Source organism: Pecten maximus, chromosome 15 (genome assembly GCF_902652985.1).
Source record: "Pecten maximus chromosome 15, xPecMax1.1, whole genome shotgun sequence".
Taxonomy (NCBI): Eukaryota; Metazoa; Mollusca; class Bivalvia; order Pectinida; family Pectinidae; genus Pecten; species Pecten maximus.
In genome coordinates, this window is record NC_047029.1 from 30,117,225 (window position 1) to 30,140,327 (window position 23,103).

Consider the following 23,103-nt stretch of genomic DNA (forward strand, 5'->3'; position numbering starts at 1 on the left):
TCACCGGACCTTCGGTCCAGGTGAGCTAAAAATGTAAGTTGTTTAGGATGGACACCGCCGTGGAAAAGGCAATCGCAATAGGTCACGTGAGACGTCGCATCGAGACTTTCGTCTCAGGACCTAAAATAGGCCTCTCTCTTGAAACTTCTTCGGGATAGGGTATTATCATTAAAATTAGCCATTGTCACCGACAAGGTATTTAATCTTCTAGAAATCACAATGTTATAGTTTCTTATTCATATATAATATTTCAACAAGTCAAAAGAGTGTGTATTGTTTTTTATGGATGACAGTGTAAGTATGGACAAGGCAACAGCTGATGGATGGCATGGATAGGCAAACAAACAACAGGAAAGTCAATAATGATGAATTGACAGGTAAACAAAGCCAAAGTAAATAAGAAACTCTGTTGCATAATTTGATCAATATTTTATTGATTTATAAGTCATTAATATTCATGATGATCTTAAAAGGATATTATATATCAACACCATGACATGACACATTCTATCATAATGACACTGTCATTTTACACATAATATTTTTGTCATTCAATATATGACACATCAGTCAACAAGACAAGAGCCCAAGAGGGCTTGCATCGCTCACCTAGATGTTTCAGTAAACATGGCAAAATACTCTCATTGAAGTTATATTAAGAATACTTTCCAACTTTTTGAGCTGCCTCTCCCAACATTGATTCAATACATGAAAATGTGGACCAATCCTGACATTTGTAAAGAAGAAGGATTTTAAAAGTTTTTTGCTATATTATCTGGATCAGGTCCCTCTCTCCCACATCAGGGGAGTCACACTCCTCACACATATTACATCTAATCCCCTTTTGCCCATTATGCTCAGACCAGACTCCATTAAAATCCATTCAGTCATTCAGGGCTAGTAGAAATTTAAATGACTCATCTTAATTTCACCTATCTGGCCCCACTCCTCAGGCCCCAGGAGAGCCACACCTTCATTTTATACATAATTGGATATCCTTTGGCCAATAATGCTCCAGAGGAAAGTTCATCAAAAATTATTCAGTCATTCAGTCTAAGTAGCAATTTAAAGGCTTTACCTCATGTTCCCCTATTGGGCCCCACTCCTTTTGCCCAGGGGAGCCACACCCTTTATTATACAACATTGGATCGTATTTGCTCAATTCTGCTCCAGACTAAATTTCATCAATATCCATTCAGTTGTTCAGGATATGTAGCAATTTAAAAGAAATGTCGATGGCCGATTGAAGAAGGTACAGATTGATAATGAATGCTGCGCCATGGCATAAGCTCACAGGCTCTTTGGTTCTAGTGAGCTAAAAACATACTTATGCCTGCAGTATGATTTATTTGTACAGAGGATATTACACCAATAGCCATGCTTAATACATTGAATTTATTTAAAAAATCATGAACATGATATGAGAAAATAGGTTAATTCATTGAGATATCCACCCAATAGGATAACTCCAGCTTTGTCTAACAGAGAACCACTGAAAAAAATGTTTCAATTCAAGTGGTACAATATATATATTAACAAACATACTGGGTATTGCTAAAGGACCCAGTAATTCTAGCCTTATAGAAGTCCCCCTTTAAAACACTAACTGTGACCTTGACCCAAAATCCCTGAAACTGGAACTTGTGCCGAGATATTATGGTCCTTCATCATTGTGTAAAGTTTGATCAAAATCCTGCAATGAATGAAGCCGCAAGAGAGCTGACAAACTTTAGCATTATGTACATTCGTTCAAGACTGATGAAGAGGAAACCTATAGTCTGCCCACTTTCATCAGTAGGGTATCCCCAGATGAACAAGACTCAATTTCTTCACAACCTACTATAAAAAGAAATCATATTTTTACAGAGCCCTACAGTGGAATATTACTAAATTAAATTATGCAACAAGTTTATAATCCAATATATCACATGGACACAAGTGTAAGATTTTATTTATCACATGAACGTTTTACATTTTAAAAGGAAATATCCATAGTTTTTTACCACTAACACAATAATGTCATATCATTTTATCTATGATATGACAAAAGTGTTACAAAACTGGGGTCATATGACTTTTGCTTATCATACAAAACTAAAGAGGTCCATCATGTGATCGATGGTCTTTTATTCTGGACAGAATCTCTTAGGACACAGATTGCAGTGCACAAACCATCATGACATAAGTTTGCACAAATAAAATAGCACTTTCATAATTGTATGTACTCGCTTCTTCCAGCTGGTAACAGAATATATTTCTATATGGTCTGTACTTTATCTATACATGGATCGAAGACACATATTTCATTCCTACAGGTTTCCTTTATCTTTAGGAAGGATCCTATATATTTGTCCAAGTCAGGATAATCCTGGGTCTTGCTTGCTTTGAGATAACGTGAAGGTTACGTCAGATTCTGATGAATATTTTCTATAACTTACAGGCTTTTCAAAATTACAATGAGCTCAATATAAGAGACTGATAAATTTCTTAAATCCCGTTCCAGGATCATCACAGCAGACCTAGGGATATCTCGCTTGTCAAGCTACATGATGCAATATTCAATACCAAAAGACGCTAAGCTGTAGGTGCTTAAGTGGGTCTCAGCAAATCTGAAACTGTCAGACGACAGAGCACTGCTAGAGCTTTAAGTTTGTACAGTGGTTCGTGATCGCATAATCTCAGTCTCGTTCCGAGATTATACTAGCGTCACTCTCACTCGAGATTACACAGCCTCAAGCTGGTCTAAGATTATACAGCTTCAATCTGGTTTGAGATTAAATAGCCTCACTCTGATCCAAGATTACACAGCTTTACTCTGGTTTGAGATTATGTAGCCTCACGCTGGTCTGGGATTTTACATTGTCACCCTTGTCCAGGATTATACAGCTTCCCACTGGTCGATTGAGATTAATTGATACATCATTTATAGCTATAATCAGACTTGAACAAGTACTGTCACTTTAGCATATTATATATTAACAGCCTCACTCTGTATACAGTACACATATTTCACATATTTGCCTGAAGATTTATAACCTTGGTTTCTCACAGAGGCTTCGTGGTGAGACGAGCTAGTAGCTTCACTCTGCTCTGAATATTGTCTCACTTCAGCTGTAGACTATGTCAGGCAAGAATTTAGTCTTGCATCAGTCCGAATTAACCAGTTTTTTTATCTGTAATAGGCTGGGAGCCACACTCTTGTCAGAATTTAGTCTCATATTTGTCCAAAATATATTGTAGCCTCATTCCTGTCTGATTTTGGAGTTTTGACAGACACATTTCGCAGCCACCTTACGACCGGTAAGGTTAGATAGATCACAGATGTGGACAATTTGCTGGTTGTTGAACACTCCCGGGATACTCTTCATGATCTGGGACAGCTGATAACAAAATAAAATATCAATGATAATTTATCCACAAAACCATAAAAAATTAATCTAAGGAGGTAAGCTTTCAAAAGATGCAAAATATACATGCCTAACACTAGCGAGACTGAAGAACCACTATCCCCCCCCCCCCCCCCTACAGTTTAGATTCCTTTTTCTTTTTCCCACCCGCAAGAGAGTGAAACATTATATCAAAATCCTTGGTTTAAGACCTCAAGAGCAAAATAACCTAAGTTTATGTCTGTGACCTTGAGAGCATTTTAATCTTACTTTAGGCCTCCGACCTTGAGAGCATTTTAACCTTACTTTAGGCTTGTGACCCTGAGAGCATTTTAACCTTACTTTAGGCTTGTGACCTCAAGAGCATATTAATCTTACTTTAGGCCTGTGACCTTGCAATTTGATTAAGTTAACCTTCCAGAACCATGACAAGAGAAGATAGATGGCACCTATAATACTACTTGAGCTGCAAACAACTCAATTATCTAGCCATATAATTTAAACAACATTGCAACATCATTTCCAATGCCTGTAACACTCACCATCTGAGGAGGTATAAACTGAAGGATAAACTGAGAGTACTGTCCGCCACACTTGATGCTCTCCTCTATAAACGCTACAATGAAGCTGGTCCGTGGGCTTATGGTTGTACTGTGGGCAATGGCGTTCATCAGGCGCATTAGGTTGGCTGTAAAAGGTGTAGTAGAGGTAAGTCATATACACTCGGTGATCAGTAATTTGTAATTTATGGAAATTTTACTTTTCATGGAAATAGGTGGAAAGCACATATTCTTTACATTAGTCAAAATGACTAATTATAGCCAACATAATAGATAAAAGTAAATATATCCTAAGTTTAAGTTTATGGTTTAAACAGTAAAACTACCTACCATTATGGTTTAAACAGTAAAACTACCTATGATTACGGTTTAAACAGTAAAACTACCTACCATTATGGTTTAAACAGTAAAACTACCTACAAATGTTTAACTGTTATAAATTATTGTTTTCAATGAATTACATCAGCTTCAAATTTCAATGAAGTCGATTATAAACAATATTTTTTAAACAGCTTCCTACAGGCTTAATTCATTTATTTTCATTGATAAATACATACTACTGTATTGACAAAGGCCGAGATGGGAAATGATCAAAATTTGTTGGCTTTAACATGAAAAAGAAATGTACAATACATATTCCCAATACATGTAGGACTATTAAGACCTACCTAAGGCCTTGTTGAGGGGATCCTTGGTATCTATGACTGGGGATGCCTCACCATCATCTTTAGCTGTTAGAAAGTCTGAAACAAAAGTGGAAGGTGAACACAACATTTTAATATTTAACACTTAAATTTAATTTCATCAGAATAAGTATGTCTACAGCAGTACAAAGATATATCGCATAACATTGTCATGAACAGCAGGTCAGATAGCAGATATTGTTAAATCAGTGCATTTACTTAGTTCATAAATAGATATGGGATCTTGCATGAGTGTCTATATCATATGGAATTTATCAAATGTGTTCAATAATTTGATATGCCATTAGCTAGCCTTTAGGCAAGTGGCACATCAAACTATTGAATGTGCATAATAAATTTCATACGACATAGCTACGAGTGTAAGATTCTATTTATCACATAACTACTTGTACTATTTATGAGAATATAAGCAAAAAAAACTTTCAATTTTCGTTTCTATATATGGCAGGCGAAATTCGGCTTGGATGGGACATTTATGTGATAAACATACATGTCATAAACATACATGTCTCTACAGTTCCAAGTTTTTGGTTTCTTAGGCTATGACTCGGAAACAGTGGAAAAGCCAAGATGGTGACTTGAAAAATGGAAGGAGTCTGGTATTCTTGTCAAAGGTAAAGAAGCCGAAAATTTGAAACTACATGTTGAGATTATGTTTGTTATTTGTACAAGATGCTCCCTTTGGAACAAATTTAGTAAATAAACAAACATTTGATATTTAGAATATGGATTGCAATAAATGGTATAATTATCATGTACCAAGATTAAATCCTTCAGAGTCCAGGGTCAGTTGGGGTTCCATCGTCTTCATCCTCTTCAAAGGGCGAGACTCTTGTTCATCCAGGCTCTGTAATTTTTCAAAAGAAACAATAAAGTTATAAATAATAAATAATTTCATTTCTTTTGCAGCTAATCCTGCCTTAAATTGAGAGATTGAGAGAGTTGTTTGCTAAATAACCAACTTTCAGTTTACAAAAAAAAAAAAAAAAAAAAATCTGTTTCTTCAAATACACCACTTGCACACTTATTTTTTTTTTTTTTTTTTTTGAAAAGTAAAACTAAAAAATAAGATGCCGGCTGAATTTCTTTTCACAGAAGTTATGAAAAGCACCATAATTTTCTGTAGTACTTAAACTCTATTTGGAAGATATAATTTCTTCTTGTGTTTTGTTCTGCTCTAAAAATATCAAGAACTGTTCACATTGAACAAAGATCAACAAGAAAGCTTAATAATGATATTTTCATGCATTTATCAGGACAGAGAAATTCATTTTAACACCATACCTCAAGCTCCATCTCCTTCCTTGAGCGTTTGTTGTAGCCTCTCCTTATCTGGGACATGGAGGCTGTCAGAAACAAAAACAGCAAATGATTAACATACCAATTGGAATTTTGTTTAATATTTTCCCTCCTACTTTTATTGTAACAATATGACATAGTAATGAAATAATTGGTATTCAGGATTCACTTTAAGAGTATAAATGACAATTATTTTGCTAATTTTCTATCACATGAAGTCATGTATAATATAGATATGTAATCAGAAAAGTTTAGTGCTGCACATTTTTATACACAAGGACTCAAGAAGGTGAAGCACATATATAGCTAGGGTTGCTCTTTTTTTCATTAGTTCATTTTTTTCAAAAGGATATATACTTCACAGAAACTATTTTACAAAATACAACTTTCTCAAAATTGTTTATATATCCGATTTAAGCAATTTTATTCTTTCCACAAGTCAACAGCAAAGATATATACAAAATTCATTTAAATCTTTTTAAATCAACTTTTATTACAGTAATAGGGGCCACTTACCCTTGCCTGCCACACTACGTGCAGTCTGAGCGGCCACGATACACAGTACACAGGCCTTGGCCAGGATATATCCTCGTGGGTCAGTCAGGAACTGCTGTTTGTCAGCGGACTGGAGTAGCTTTGGTACAGTGTGGAGTAACAAGCTCAGAGTAATATGTTCAAGGTCAAGGTGAAACACTGCAAACAGGAGGCCTAGAGCCTGAGTCAGGTCCTCCAGTCGACTGCTGCTCAACATGTGCTAAAGAAAATTTCAAATACTAGTATAGCCCCAGTTTTATTTCAATATTCAAAATAAATTGTAGTGGACAAACATGAGTGCCTATGTCATATAAAATTTATAAAACAAGCTCAATAATATGATAAGCTGCGAGCCAGAAGTATGTTTTCCTCTAAAGAGACAATCATGCTATATCATATTTATTGTCACATCATAAATGATTTGATGTCACTCGAGTTCCTACATGTCTCAACATTTATGACATAGCCACATTTAATGGTAAACCATGCAGCAACTGTATAACATGAAACTTCCGTTGTTTATCAACTTTTGTTGTGTATAAACTTCTGTTGTTTATAAACTTTTGTTGTTTATAAACATTTGTTGTGTATAAACTTTTGTGTATAAACTTTTGTTGTTTATAAACTTTTGTTGTGTATAAACTTTTGTGTATAAACTTTTGTTGTTTATAAACTTTTGTTGTTTATAAACATTTGTTGTGTATAAACTTTTGTTGTGTATAGACTTTTGTTGTTTATAAACTTTTGTTGTGTATAAACATTTGTTGTTTATAAACTTTTGTTGTGTATAGACTTTTGTTGTTTATAAACTTTTGTTGTGTATAGACTTTTGTTGTTTATAAACATTTGTTGTGTATAAACTTGTGTATAAACTTCTGTTGTTTATTGTTTATAAACTTTTGTTGTTTATAAACATTTGTTGTGTATAAACTTTTGTTGTGTATAGACTTTTGTTGTTTATAAACTTTTGTTGTGTATAGACTTTTGTTGTTTATAAACATTTGTTGTGTATAAACTTCTGTTGTTTATAAACTTTTGTTGTGTATAAACTTTTGTTTATAAACTTCTGTTGTTTATAAACTTTTGTTGTTTATAAACTTTTGTTGTTTATAAACATTTGTTGTTTTATGGCTGCTATGGAAGTATAAACACAACAGATGTTGCATGTATTATGTTTATATTATTATCGCATCGGCTAACTAAGTTTGAATCCCAAAAATTATATCAAGACTCCACACATTAAGAACAATGTATTTTTAATACAATATATACTTATATTCATCCTGTAGAAAGTCCAGGATCTGGTCCAACACAAAAGCTTTTGATACAAAGTTTTGGGTAGGCTTATGTTGATCAAGACAATTAAATAAAATTTGCTGAACTGTAATATAAGACATGGATGGGCCTATCACTAGATAAATATGGTATAGATTTCTACTCTCTCCTCAAGGTTTTTCATCCCACACCCAAGATACGTACCAAGATAGCGCGATCACAGAACCAGTCCGAGCCACACAGGTTGAGTAGCTGTTCCAGGGTATGCACACTTCTCAGATCTATCCAGCCCTTGGCCATGACTCCCTGTAGACATTTCTCCATCACCTCGCTAGGTATAGAATTGGGAGGGATAAACTGCATTGACATGTCCTTCATGTGGGTTGGAAGTATGTCATTCACCATCTTCCTAAGTATGATTCCCATCAAATGTGACCTGGATTGGTGTTATGGAATCAAAGTTAAATCAAAGATTGCATGTGATACAAATACAGTATATCCCACTCCTACGTGGAGATAAAAACGAAGTTCCAAAAAATATGAAAATAGGTAAATAAAAAATGTTTACTCCACAGAAAAAATGGATGATCCCAAAAGAATCTATATGCAAATTAACAATGTCCTATCAAATCTCATGAAAGAATTAGGAAATCAACAAACATTTTTTTCAACCAAAGTTATGCTACTGAGGCCAAAAGTTAACCTTTTATGAAGATTTACCAGTACAGGTAATTCAAATATTGTGTCTTAACATATTTATACCTCACACAAAACAACACCCACTGACATTTAACTGAAGCTTTGAAATTCACCTCTCTGCATAGTAGATCTCTGGGTCAGGGGAGCTAATCTTGACTTGTAGTCTCTGCAGCATCTGTAACGGTTTCTCCCTGGCGTCATCTCCGACAGTGTTCATATAACTACATAGCCAGGCAGACATCACCACAGGTATACTACACATACGGCTCTGACACCTCTCCAGTATCACCTGGACAAACACAAAAACTTTCATTGTTAGGTAAAAAGGCAACTCATCAACACATGATCTGTCCGTGCAATTATCATAATAAAACCTCAGCAAAAAGCTATGCAACAGTCAAATTATTGTTCGTGGGAAAAGTTGGGGTTTTTTTTTGTATCTTTTTTCAAAGCATGAACATTTCCATGGCTTCGAAATACTTCTAAGTATGTTAATTATGGTATTTCCATCTGATGATACAGAGGGATTATTTTCTAACTCACAAATTCATTACTGTTTTGAAATTGACTAAAACAGCTATGTTTATTAAAAACACAAATCCTCCTAACTATTTGATGCCCAAATGCTATAAATAATCACCAATCTCCCTCATTGGTCTCCAAAAACATGATATGCATGCAGTATGGTAATAGATAACAATTATATTATACCTGTCTTTGCTTCTAAAATCAATGTCTTTCAGACAGTGGTACAGTAAACAAGGGCCCAATGGGCCCAAATCGCTCACCTGTAATGCAGTGATCTTTTCATATATGGATCCTGCAGTTATTTGAAAGCATGCTACAGGACCAATATAATGTCTCTCTGCACTTTGGCTTTTCACTAAAAGTCATTTAAAGATTTAAGCATACTTGATCGACGTGACCTTGAATGTGAGTCAAGGTCATTCATTTGAACAAACTTGGTAGCCCTTTACCGCAGCATGCTACAGTCCCAATATCAACTCCCTGGGACTCTTGGTTATTGAGAAGAAGTCGTTTAAAGATTTTAGCCTTTTGACCCCTGTGACCTTGAATGAAAGTCAAGGTCATTCATTTGAACAAACTTGGTAGCCCTTCACCCCAGCATGCTACAGGCCAAATATTAGGTCTCTGGGACTGTTGGTTATCGAGAAGAAGTCGTTTAAAGATTTTAGCCTTTTTGGCCCCTGTGACCTTGAATGAAGGTCAAGGTCATTCATTTGAACAAACTTGGTAGCCCTTCACTCCAGCATGCTACAGACCCAATATCAACTCCCTGGGACTCTTGGTTATTGAGAAGAAGTTGTTTAAAGATTTTAGCCTTTTTGACCCCTGTGACCTTGAATGAAGGTCAAGGTCATTCATTTGAACAAACTTGGTAGCCCTTTACCCCAGCATGCTACAGACCCAATATCAACTCCCTGAGACTCTTGGTTATTGAGAAGAAGTTGTTTAAAGATTTTAGCCTTTTTGACTCCTGTGACCTTGAATGAAAGTCAAGGTCATTCATTTGAACAAACTTGGTAGCCCTTCACCCCAGCATGCTACAGGCCAAATATTAGGTCTTTGGGACTCTTGGTTATTGAGAAGAAGTCGTTTAAAGATTTTAGCCTTTTTGACTCCTGTGACCTTGAATGAAAGTCAAGGTCATTCATTTGAACAAACTTGGTAGCCCTTTACCCCAGCATGCTACAGGCCAAATATTAGGTCTCTGGGACTGTTGGTTATCGAGAAGAAGTCGTTTAAACATTTTAGCCTTTTTGGCCCCTGTGACCTTGAATGAAGGTCAAGGCCATTCATTTGAACAAACTAGGTAGCCCTTCACCCCAGCATGCTACAGACCCAATATCAACTCCCTGGGACTCTTGGTTATTGAGAAGAAGTCGTTTAAAGATTTTAGCCTTTTTGATCCCTGTGACCTTGAATGAAAGTCAAGGTCATTCATTTGAACAAACTTGGTAGCCCTTCACCCGAGCATGCTACAGACCCAATACCAACTCCCTGGGACTCTTGGTTATTGAGAAGAAGTCGTTTAAAGATTTTAGCCTTTTTGACTCCTGTGACCTTGAATGAAGGTCAAGGTCATTCATTTGAACAAACTTGGTAGCCCTTCACCCCAGCATGCTACAGACCCAATATCAAGTCCCTGGGACTCTTGGTTATTGAGAAGAAGTCGTTTAAAGATTTTAGCCTTTTTGACTCCTGTGACCTTGAATGAAAGTCAAGGTCATTCATTTGAACAAACTTGGTAGCCCTTCACCCCAGCATGCTACAGACCCAATATCAAGTCCCTGGGACTCTTGGTTATTGAGAAGAAGTCGTTTAAAGATTTTAGCCTTTTTGACTCCTGTGACCTTGAATGAAAGTCAAGGTCATTCCTTTGAACAAACTTGGTAGCCCTTCACCCCAGCATGCTACAGACCCAATATCAAGTCCCTGGGTCTTTTGGCTATTTAGAAGAAGTCGTCTAATTTTTTTTTAGCATCTTTGACTCCTGTGACCTTGAATGAAAGTCAAGGTCATTCATTTGAACAAACTTGGTAGCCCTTTACCCCAGCATGCTACAGACCCAATATCAACTCCCTGAGACTCTTGGTTATTGAGAAGAAGTTGTTTAAAGATTTTAGCGTTTTTGACCCCTGTGACCTTGAATGAAGGTCAACGTTATTCATTTGAACAAACTTGGTAGCCCTTCACCCCAGCATGCTACAGGCCCAATATTAGGTCTCTAGGCCTTTTGGTTATTGAGAAGAAGTTGCTTGAATGGAAAGTTGACGCCGGACGGACGGCCGGACGGCCGGACGGCCGGACGGACGACGGACGCCGCGCCACGGCATAAGCTCACTTGCCCTTCGGGCAGGTGAGCTAAAAAGGTAAGGTTTACCATTTGCAGCTCTTTGAAAATGAAAATGACTTGATGTGCATGTGGTACTTAGTAATGCCTCAGAAAGCATAATATTTTATTCAGATGTTTTTGGTATTTAAGATAATCACCTTGACATTATCCGAGCCCAAAGCTCCATGCTCCCAGGCAAATAACACTTCTTGAATGGCAAATGGAGCATTCAGGCAGATTTCGTGCCATCTTGTCAAACTGAAACACCAAACAACAACTAATTATACTTAGACAGGTCAGTATCAATGCTATGATTTTTGTGCTCAATGTGAAAAAAATTATATAACAGGATAATATTATTCACAAAGAAATGTTCATCTTAGTGCTGAGTTGTTTGATCTTAGTCTGACCTTCATTATCAAATCAATCCTTGTTGAAATAATCCTTATTAAATTTTGAAGTGATATAGCCACTTTTTGACCATCAAACTAAATCAAGCACTTGTTTAGAAATCTTGGACCTCTACAATATCACATATTTCACCTCTATACTGACCTCTGTTCCATTGCTATAATATTAAACCTTCACCTCTACAATGACCCATGGTTATCATCTACACTGACCTCTACAATGATCTATGCTTGACCTTTACAATGACCCATGGTTACCCTCTACACCTGCCCATTTTGTACCTCTAAACTCATCTTTTATAATGACCCTTGTTTTACCATTTCACTAGCCCAAGCATTAACCCATATTCAACCTCTAAACTAACCCCTACAATGAAACATATTCAACCTCTACACGGACCCCTACAATGACCCATATTCAACCTCTACACAGACCCCTACAATGACCTATATTCAACCTCTACACAGACCCCTACAATGACCTATATTTAGCCTCTATACAGACCCCTACAATGACCTATATTTAACCTCTATACATCCCCTACAATGACCTGTATTCAACCTCTACACAACCCCTACAATGACCTATATTTAACCTCTATACAACCCCTACAATGACCTATATTTAACCTCTATACATCCCCTACAATGACCTGTATTCAACCTCTATACAACCCCTACAATGACCTATATTCAACCTCTAGACGGACCCCTACAATGACCTATATTTAGCCTCTATACGGACCCCTACAATGACCTATATTTAACCTCTATACAACCCCTACAATGACCTATATTTAACCTCTATACAACCCCTACAATGACCTATATTCAACCTCTATACAACCCCTACAATGACCTATATTTAACCTCTATAAAACCCCTACAATGACCTATATTTAACCTCTATACAACCCCTACAATGACCTATATTTAACCTCTATACAACCCCTACAATGACCTATATTTAACCTCTATACAACCCCTACAATGACCTGTATTCAACCTCTACACTGACCCCTACAATGACCTATATTTAACCTCTATACAACCCCTACAATGACCTATATTTAACCTCTATACAACCCCTACAATGATGCCTGTATAACACTGACCTCTGTTTGATTTCGTCACCTCTGGTAAGCTGGCTGAGGAGGAGATCCACCTTCGCCTGGTCCGTGCCACTGTAGTTGTCCACACATTTATACCGACCATCTTCAGGCAGACATCGCTGGGCCCACTGGATGAAGAACGAGTCTGCATACTCCGGCGACACAGATATCATCTGTGAAAAGATCTGCTCCAGTCTTACAAAGTGATGTCATTTTAACATGTAGGTCATAGGGTACAACTTCAGAAAATACAATTAAGGGTTTTATTTCATGGCTATAATTTTCATTGTATTGGACAAGGTTTGAAGCATTGTGAATAGCATGGATTTATACAGAAATACAACAGACCATAGCCTTAATTTTTCATATCATGAAATCATCAGTTTTTTGCAAATGTTTTCTAGTTTTGACAGAAATGGAATTTGAACTTCTAGGAAAGAACTGTTATAGTATGATCACTTATAAAGTCCTTTTCTGATCTGACTGGAAACAGGTTTTAACATTACAATGATGAAAAAGAACATCAGCATTTTCATAGCCATCAGTAAGTCTAATATATACTTACAGAGGCACTCAAGATAAAGTCCAAGTGAAAAGATCGGTTCCAGGAAAATTGTCTAAGAAAATTGCGGGAATAATATAACGCATATTTTATAGATACCTCTATGCCGTGGAGCTGAGTAATATGGCAGAGCATCAGGAAAGAGATATCAAACAGCAGGACTCGAGTCTGGGCTGCCTTCCCTGCTTCACCCTGGGTCTGCTTAGCAAACTCATTTATTCTAGGAATGAAATACCTTAATTGTAACATCTTATCAAATACATCCAATCCTACATGGCGAAGCAAAACCATTGTTACAGTTTTTAAACATTTGTTATCCTTGGGAGGGAGTACCTAAACTGATGCAACACCATTTTAAACAATCATTATTTTGGGGAGTAAATATAACTGATGTAACAGCTTTTTAAACAATCAAAATCCTGGGGAGCAAGTATAACAGAGATAATAGCTTTTCAAGTAATCCAGTCTGGGGAGTTAATATATCTGATGTAACAGCACTAACTTTTCAAACATTTGTTTATAGATATATTCTGCAATACTGTTCCGGATCCCATTTAAGCATTGAACTGCTTTCATTTGGAAGTTATGGGCTGATGAATGCCAACTGGACAAAGGCAAATTTAATGAAGCGCACTAGCTAGCACTTCATGTTGAATTTGCCTTTGTCCAGTTGGCATTCATCAGCCCATAACTTCCAAATGAAAGCAGTTCAATGCTTATATTTACATTTGACAACGAATTTGAAAGACTATATCCAGGAATTTTACTCTGATAATGAATAAACAAATTATTATCGTCAAAGACGGAACAGCCTTTTCAACAGCCATCTTTCGTTATCGCCGACGTTACAATTATGACGTCACTATAATAATGACGTCATAATAAAGATTTGGAAGTAATTAATGGACTCATAACTTCAAAGTGAGCTTGGTAAAGTTATATAGTGGGGCTGCAGTGTAAATGTAAATATACTTATATATTTTATCTGTACTGTTGACAGTGTTGTAATTATTTGTAATATATAGACATATTGGAATGAAATAAAGTTTATATTAAATAAACCAGTATGCACTAGTACCAATTATCTTTCTTCCAACCTAACACTTCTCCATCAGTTTTCCAGATTCATCAAATTACATCCTACTTTAACCTACTTAATGAGCTTAGTTGCAAAACTCTGAAGCTCTCCAGTTGCAGCTGCCGCAGCCAAGATGAGCTCAAAGCTTTTCCCGGACAGCATCTGACAAAGTACACCCATGAGTGCATCCTGGTTCTTAGAGCAGTCGGCATCAAGTGTCTGTGTGGCAGAAAAGGAGATTAATTGATACTATGATAGGAATCATTATAGTTGATTTGAACAACAATCAGCATAATTATATATGATGTACAGTTTAATCTGAATAAAACACTTCATGTTTAAGTAAGATTTAAGTGTATAAATCTTTTAAAATCCTGATCAGTGAAAAATCTTATGACAAATATGACCTAAATTTAACCTTTGGCCAAAAGACATGTAAAGCAATCCCAAGCAAGCACATTCAACAAAGGAAGTAACATGTTAAGCTTGGTTTGCTGGGCCCATGGGAGCTATCATGCAGAAATCAATTTTCTATTAATAGTACCAATGACATTGACCCTTGACCTTCTGACCTGAAAAGCAAATCCCAAACAAGCACATTCCACAAGAACACATTCAGCAAGAAGTACTGTTTTAGTTTTGGTATATGGGAATGTGTTATACTGAAACAATTGTTTCTATCAACAGTAATGATGACTTTGACTCTTGACCTTATGTCCTAAATAGCATCCCCGAGCAAGTACTCTCCAACAGAAAGTAAAGTATGAAGTTTGAGGTGATGGACCAATTGGAATTCACGTTATTGCACAGAATATCTTTTATCAAAAATCTTGAGAAATAATGACTTTATTGGGATGTATTTCACATTTTGTTTTTAAAACTTACTGAGAAAAGATGATGATAAGACTGTATTTTGGAAATCTGCTATATACATAGACATATTGTATTTTCAAAATATTCCAAAAATTGAAGATCGCTACTATAATGAGAACCATCTTTGATACATTTGTATCAGACTGACTAGAAAAATAAAACATTATCAGGCTAATCAACTTAATGTTTCTAAGAAAATCCATTTCGCAATGAAAGAGTCGTAAAATATAACTTTAAAGATGGTTGTTGTGAAACCCTTCTTGGATAAAAGAGTGACAACACTTTGTCAGAACCATACAATTAATGATCATATGAACCATGTTTTAATCCATTGAATACTCGACAATGGAGTAGTATATTAATTGGAAATGAAGAATTGTTGCTAGGCAACAGCCAAAGAAAAAAGACCACATTAGACCAGATCACAAGAGCTTTTATCTCGGAGGACTTCAAACTACACAATATATATAATATTGCTAAATCAAATTCATCCATGGCAAGTACATTTAAAATAATATGTACTTGAAATGATTTGTTTGAAATCTTTAAAAACAATTATGTGGATAGTTGTTATTAATGGATTATGTACATATAAAGGCCAGCATATACACATGCAGGAATTGGAAAGGACCACAGTAAGGAATAAAATATAGGAAAAAACATAGACACTTACTCCCAAGCATGATGTAAATGCATACCAGAACACATAGATTCACAAACCAGGACAAACTGTTTCAGTGTTAGCAAGAAAATTGCCCCCCCCCCCCCCCCCCCAGCTTTTTCCTTATTAAACAAGAGGCCTAGATGGCCTGCATCACTCACCTGGATATTTCAGTAATCATGGGAAAATACTAAGAAAGTTATATTACACTATTTTTTCTACCTTTTTTGCTCATCTTCAAAGTATAGTTTAAACCAAATGTAGACCAAATCCTGTCATTTTTTAAGAAAAAAAAGGATATTAGATTTTTTTGGTATTTTTTTGGTTTGCATTAACTTCCCTATTTGACCCCTCCAACCCCAAGGGACACATCCTCCATTGGATCTCGTTTCTTTATTAATGCTCTGGACCAAATTTTATCGAAATTCCTTCATGGACTAATAGAGATTTACAGGATTTACCTCAATTTACCCTATTGGGCCCATCCCTCCAACTTACAAGAGAGTCACACCCTCCACTCATACAACATTAGATCTTCTTTGCCAAGTAATATATGCTCCAGACTAAATTTCATCAAAATAAAATCAGTCGTCCAGGACCAGTAGCAATTTAAAGGATATGACTGACGACGGACACTATGCCTTGGCAGAAGCTCACCAGCCCTTTGAGCCAGGTGAGCAAATAACTTGTAGCAAAAAATATTCTTTCCTATTTATTAAGAATACCAATCAAAATTAGAAGATACCTTACATATTGCTCCTGCTGCTCTGATGCAAATGAACTTTTGGTGTTATAATTTTAACAAGGAGTAAACATGAATTAATTGTTTGTCAAATGTGACCTTTAACCTTTCAGCCTTTACCAATGACCACCAGAATGTATGTAAGGCTACAAGGTAACCTTTGATCCCTTATCCGTGACCAATGTCAAATCATCAAATTAAATTAAGTCTCCAAAACTTGTCCTTTATTCAGGAACTATTTATAGTCACAAACTTACGATTCAAGCTCAATTTCAACCATAAGACTTACATTATGTACTCCCCATTTTTCTCACACCTTACCTCTAACCATCGATCCCCAGCTTCCATTTCTTTACTTCCAATTCTCCATCCAAAAGGATAGTAGTTTGATAAAATAGGTTCTTTTTAATTTTGTATCGTGAACTTAGATTTAACACACAAAAAAATGTAAACTGGCCTCTTATTATACAAAAGGTCATGTAAATTGGTTATGAAATGTGCAACATCATTCAATTGTTTTCATTCTAATGTCACAATAACAACGACACCAAACAAATGATTCTATTGTTGAATTCCATTGTATTATATGGTTGATAGCATAAACCTATAGGTACCAATCCTATACCTGTACAGTTGTTGAGGAAACCTTAAATCCCCTGCTATCTTCAAATTCTCCCTAAGATTCTATTTTCCATATTCCACTGTACAGCCATTCAAGTATACACTCCTCCTACACTTGTTAAGTTGTTAGGGAAACTTAACTCTTTCTACCCTCTCCCTTATATTCAATTCCATCCCATTCCCCACACAAGCTGGGCTGTAGGTCAATAAGTTAGTATATATGTAACCTACATGAGGGTCTTTACCAGGTCTGTCAAAAGGGACTTTTTCTTCCAGTGTCTGAAAGGAAACAAAATGAATGGACTTCACTGCAAACAAGCATTTCTACAGGGTGCAGCAGAGACAGACTGACCAATCACGTTTTGTTTTACTGGGATCTCAATTCACATAAACCAATCAAATTGTTTCTTACATATCCCAATTAGATAAATCTTTGTAAATTTTAAAATTCAAAATTTTATGTTCATATGGCTAAATACACTGATGTGATATTACTGGTAATTTTCAGAAACTTTCCAGGATTTTTCTCAAAAAATGTCTTTTCAGAAGAAATTTAGAAAATCATAATTTTTTATAAGAATGTGATGTGATAATGAAATTGTTACACATTTGTGCTTATGTGATAAGATTACATCAGCATTCTTGTATCTAAAATATATTAATAACAGATTAATATCTAAGAGGTAGAGCCAGGTATTTTGATTAGAAAATCTTATCACAATATAATCACAATTAATCTTTAAATAATGAACGAGTCTGATTGATGAAAAATTCCATTTTTTCTCCTCATATATACGTAATTATATACAATGTTCTGTTGAAAATAAAAACAAATGTAATTTTGGTACATCCCGCACACTGCATGTGACATCAAAACAAACAATTGTATGACATCACAACATTTCTTAGCATGTTTTCTAGTGAGATTTTCTGTTAAATTTTCTGTTGAATTTTAACCATACAATACAATTTCCCATCTGACAGATAAATCAATTTTGTGACATACATTTCTTATTGAAATATTCATGATTTACAATATAGTAGCTACGTAGTTTGATTTAGACCGACTTCTGAAACAGGATTGGAAAATTTTGGGGTTGATTTTTTTTGCTTTTCACCGAAAATTGAAGTCAGTGTTAGATTATTAGAAGAACATTGTTATCAAAGTGTTCAGCTATCCATCTTGCATTACCAACCATACAAAGTTTACAAACAATTCCTTCACAAAATTTAATTTCATGAAATTTCCATGGAGAGATTGTACATGTATCTATTATGTACATGTTCCAAATTTGAAGCCTCTGACAAAAGAAAAAAGTATCTATTGACATCAAGGTTTTTTAAACTAAAGAAGAAGAATTATAAACAATTTTAAGTTTCTCTGATAATTCATGTCTACAATTGTACATGTAAATCTAAGGTTCAAAACTGCAAGTCTTTTTCCAAAAGATTTATGAACAATGAAAGTTTACTCGTTTTTTGGTTTGTTTTATTTAACGTCCTATTAACAGCAAGGGTCATTTAAGGATGTACCAGGTTTTGGATGTGGAGGAAAGACGGAGTACCCGGAGAAAAACCACCGGCCTACGGTCAGTACCTGGCAACTGCCCCGAGTAGGTTTCGAACTCGCAACCCAGAGGTGAAGGGCTAGTGCTGAAGTGTCGGGACACCTTAACCACTCGGCCACCACGGTCCCGAAGTTTACTCATAATCTATGGTTATAATAAGATTTTGGGTTCCAAATTTTAAGTCTTTCTCCAAAAGGGTGAGAATTATGCCCAATAAATACTGATAATTCATGTCTACATGTAAATTTAGGATTCAAAACTATTAAGTCTTTCTCAAAAAGAACAAGAATTCTGAACAATGAAAGTTTAATCATAATTTATGGTAACAATTAGATTTTGGGTTCAAAATTTTAAGTCTTTCTCCAAAAGGGGGAGAATTATGACCAATAAATACTGATAATTCATGTCTACATGTAAATCTAGGATTCAAGACTGTGAATATTTCCTCTCCAAAAGAAGGAGAGATAGCCAGTATGAATAATGAGTACTTCACTTTAATTTTGATGGGTAAAATTATAGCCTCTCGGTGATTGGTCAATTTCACTCTATACAAGCAATAGTGTTTGGATTACAATAAGGCTATAGCTGAAACAAACACACAAAACACTGACAGCAGAGACTTAATCACACGATGGAAAGGAAATCATCACACAAATGAAATGACACAGTTCAAAATGAGAAAAAATACATAGAAAAAAAAATGAAAATTATGCTAGTGATCATTTTGTAGGTATTTTCAAATGAATTTGTTTTTCATAATGTCAAATTTCATATTGTTATTAATTTTCTTTAATTATTCATACTGTCATTAGAAAGATATACGGCTTGATGCACCTTTCTGTTCATTTTGATGTTAATTACAAATTAATATCAACATAACAACAAATAAAAACAGAATTACCTCTATCGTGTTTACCTCTACTAATTACGAGATAAGAAATATACCTTGATATATAAATTGTATTGATTATATTTAAGCTACACTTTGTAAAACAATTAACAGCAAACAATTTTCTTCTTCTGACCAAAACATCAATTCTTCTTCCATATTTACACTGTAATAGGCCCAGAGGATCACCATACAAACTATAAACTTTCATTCAACGTTATAAGGAGTAGCCTTAGTACAAGAATATGAAATAGCATTCAAAGGTTTAGATTTGTAATGAAATGCAATAGATATACGGGTAAGTTTAAAACTAGGCATGGCCTTTTTAGCTGCGTAAACATGATATTCAGTTATCCTGTTTTCGAAAAATTTCAGAAGTTGAAAAATCAATAGATCTTCACTGATATTTATATTCTTTTTAAAACCTAGATAACATTTTATAAATTCAATTCATACAACAAAATGGATGTTTTTCAATTTAGTTTTACAGTTAAGTTTCCTAATATACAAAAAAAAAAAAAAAAAAGGAAAAAGGAAATATATCAAAACAACAGAAAGCTGTTATATTTAGCAACTTGCATTGATTAAAGAAATAGGAAGCAGTCAGCTCAGAGTTATTGGATAACATTTCTTTCTGTCCAAAGCATAAACTAAAGTTACTGCAATATCAATAAAAAAAATACCACATCTACAAAGGTCAAGGCAAGCATATTGTTTACGGAAAGTTACAGACATCCACATTGTATAAATAGCATCTCAGATACAAACAAGGATTCTCACCGAGCATATCACAATCTCTAGAGCACGAGAGCTGCATGCTGCTCTTTTAACTTGATTGTCTAAATAATTCTCTCAGAGATATCAGTAACTTTGACAACCCAAAATACCTTCAATATGCTTGTTACCGTGCTCTCCGCCCGAAGGATAAGACTTGCACTAGGCTGAGTTGTAGGCTGTGAATTCTTTGCTGGTTTGGCAGATTCATTCCGCCTAAAATGAAATTAGCATGAAAATTTTATTAGTATTATTTTAGGAATACTACTACAAAAACAAGTTAAAATAGTCTAACTTTTACTGGAAATGGGAATCATATACTGTATAAATCATACTGTATTTCTCAGTCGACCCTCATTATCGCCATGTTGAAGTGATATCATGAATAAATGTGAGATATCCCGAGTAATTGATGCAAGCAAGTATATTTTATATAGAATTTTTACTGTCAGAACTTTACTTCAAATCAATAACTCTGTTTCATAAGATAATGATTTAAATATTTACCTGCGAGTTAGTAGACGTTCTATCTGTGGTTGGGAGAGCAGATCATACTTCATACACTCATGTATGAGTTGTAGCAATGCTTCACAGCTGTAAAATAAACATTGAAATACAACATCACTTGAATTATTCACAGAGAAAATTGAATGCATAAATATTACTTTTAACAAGAGATCCAAGAGGGATCCTGGCACCCATCATTGAATGATCTTTATTGATTCTATGTCAGAGCCCTTCACTCTACTTTTCCCTCCTTTCTAAATAATCTGATAACATCAATAAGTGGAACCTCCAAGTGACGTCTAAGAAATATCCCTCCAGTACTTTTCAAGAAAAAAAAACAAAAACAAACCTCAATTCTCAAAATCAATGATGGCCACCTGTTGGGCAATTTTTTTTCTGATAAAAAAAAACAAAACAACTAACCTTGATTGGAACTTACACATGAAGTTAAAGAAAAAGCAATGATAGAGATTGCTTACAGATGCAGGGTAATTTAAATAGCCCACCATCATCAGATGGTGAGCTAATAATAAAATATAAGGTTTTTGGTGAAAATAAATTGCTTCCTTGGCAGTCACACAAATTAAAAATATTGTATCTATTGTCAAGCAATTAAAATAATTTCCTTGATCAATCATGTTAGAATTAATTAGTTCCTTGGTAAGAAATATTTGTTAAAGATGCTATATCTCCGAAAATGAGGAATTATGAAAACAAGAAAAAAAACTTTGGCAGAATACTAAATGTTGTTTAATAATACGCAATTACCACATACCAAAATTTTGAATATCTCTTTTCATCTGTAATATCTTAAGAATATCTAATTAATTGCATTCATAGAAATTCTACTCCCAACTCCATATCTGATATGTTAAGGTGACGAGCTGTAGACTTAATGGTGATAACTTTTGGGATGCTGTTACTTTTTTTGTAAGTTGATGATGTTTAATCAGACATAATTTTATACTGGAGGTGACACTTTATGCATTTTGAAACAAGCATACTTTATTATCTATGAATCATCTTCAGCAAATCTCTCTAAAATGATCAATCTCTAATTTATAACACTGATTTAACTTGAAGAAACAAAGTAATATTTTAAAGATACAACAATGTTTGATTTAGAAGCCAGAAAATAAATGAAAGATGAGGCTGGCAGATCTTCTATCATCAGATCAAGATTATTTGTGAATTCTATAATGTACTCACTTGAGTCGGACATCAGTCAGATCTAAAAGTGGGACTGAGTTAAGCAGAAGGTCAAATCCCTGTTCCAGCTCCTTTCCAAAGTCTTGACCGGGAGCCTGCTGATCAAACTTCAGGAGCACCTGTGGTAACTGTATTACAAAAGAGAATCAAACACAGCTTGTATATAAATCATCAATATTTAAAGGTAGACATTTTTCTGTATGCTTCTGAAAGTAATGAGAAAATACTATTTTGAGTACAAAATGTTAAAAATGTTTCAAAGTACATGTATACTGATAAACATCAATTGCAAAAGTATGACTGGTTGCTATATCACCTAAAAAATGTGTACATTAAGCCAATGAAAAGGTGTGCATATATAGACACTAGTGATACACATTTCATGGCTCAAAGAGACAGGAAGAAACATGATCTGTAGCACTCCAGATATCTGTATTTAAAAGGTTCTAGGATTCCCACAGAGCATGCTAGTTGATAAATAAATATGTTAATGTGGGTAGCAAGGGAAAAACATGCTGATTATTTATCTGGCTCAGTTCATACAAGCATATTACTGGAGCAAACTATTCGGGTCTTAAGTACAATTTTTACCTGTTTCTGAACGTTAATTCAGTAAAATTGGACAGATATGACAAATAAATGTCTAAAGATGAAAAATGTTAATTTTATACCTTATTTACTCCTCCACATTTATTACAACTTTTAGTTTTTACAATTTTGCTGATTGTCATTTCTACAACAGTAGGAAATTATCAATTACCATTTTTTGTTTCTGAACAAGTT

The 23,103-nt window shown here is 34.9% G+C and overlaps 1 protein-coding gene across 6 annotated transcripts in view; it reads right to left on the bottom strand.

Moving 5' to 3' along the window:
* Positions 1-413: 413 nt before the first annotated feature.
* Positions 414-23,103, bottom strand: part of LOC117343448 (mediator of RNA polymerase II transcription subunit 24-like) — a 33,434-nt gene continuing 10,744 nt past the window's right edge. For 2 of the 6 annotated variants that reach the window (XM_033905801.1, XM_033905800.1), the window contains exons 9-24: positions 22,321-22,448; positions 21,112-21,198; positions 20,718-20,820; positions 17,605-17,652; positions 14,553-14,695; positions 13,498-13,618; positions 12,840-13,021; positions 11,473-11,572; positions 8,571-8,746; positions 7,963-8,194; positions 6,466-6,703; positions 5,935-5,996; positions 5,410-5,497; positions 4,615-4,689; positions 3,929-4,074; positions 414-3,380 (exon numbers count right to left, since the gene is read on the bottom strand). In XM_033905801.1, the coding sequence (XP_033761692.1) occupies positions 3,243-3,380; positions 3,929-4,074; positions 4,615-4,689; positions 5,410-5,497; positions 5,935-5,996; positions 6,466-6,703; positions 7,963-8,194; positions 8,571-8,746; positions 11,473-11,572; positions 12,840-13,021; positions 13,498-13,618; positions 14,553-14,695; positions 17,605-17,652; positions 20,718-20,820; positions 21,112-21,198; positions 22,321-22,448 (2,067 nt within the window). In that variant the 3' untranslated portion in view covers positions 414-3,242. The remainder of the gene's footprint in view (positions 3,381-3,928; positions 4,075-4,614; positions 4,690-5,409; positions 5,498-5,934; positions 5,997-6,465; positions 6,704-7,962; positions 8,195-8,570; positions 8,747-11,472; positions 11,573-12,839; positions 13,022-13,497; positions 13,619-14,552; positions 14,696-17,604; positions 17,653-20,717; positions 20,821-21,111; positions 21,199-22,320; positions 22,449-23,103) is intronic. The other 4 variants (XM_033905805.1, XM_033905803.1, XM_033905802.1 and 1 more) reach the window with 3 other exon arrangements.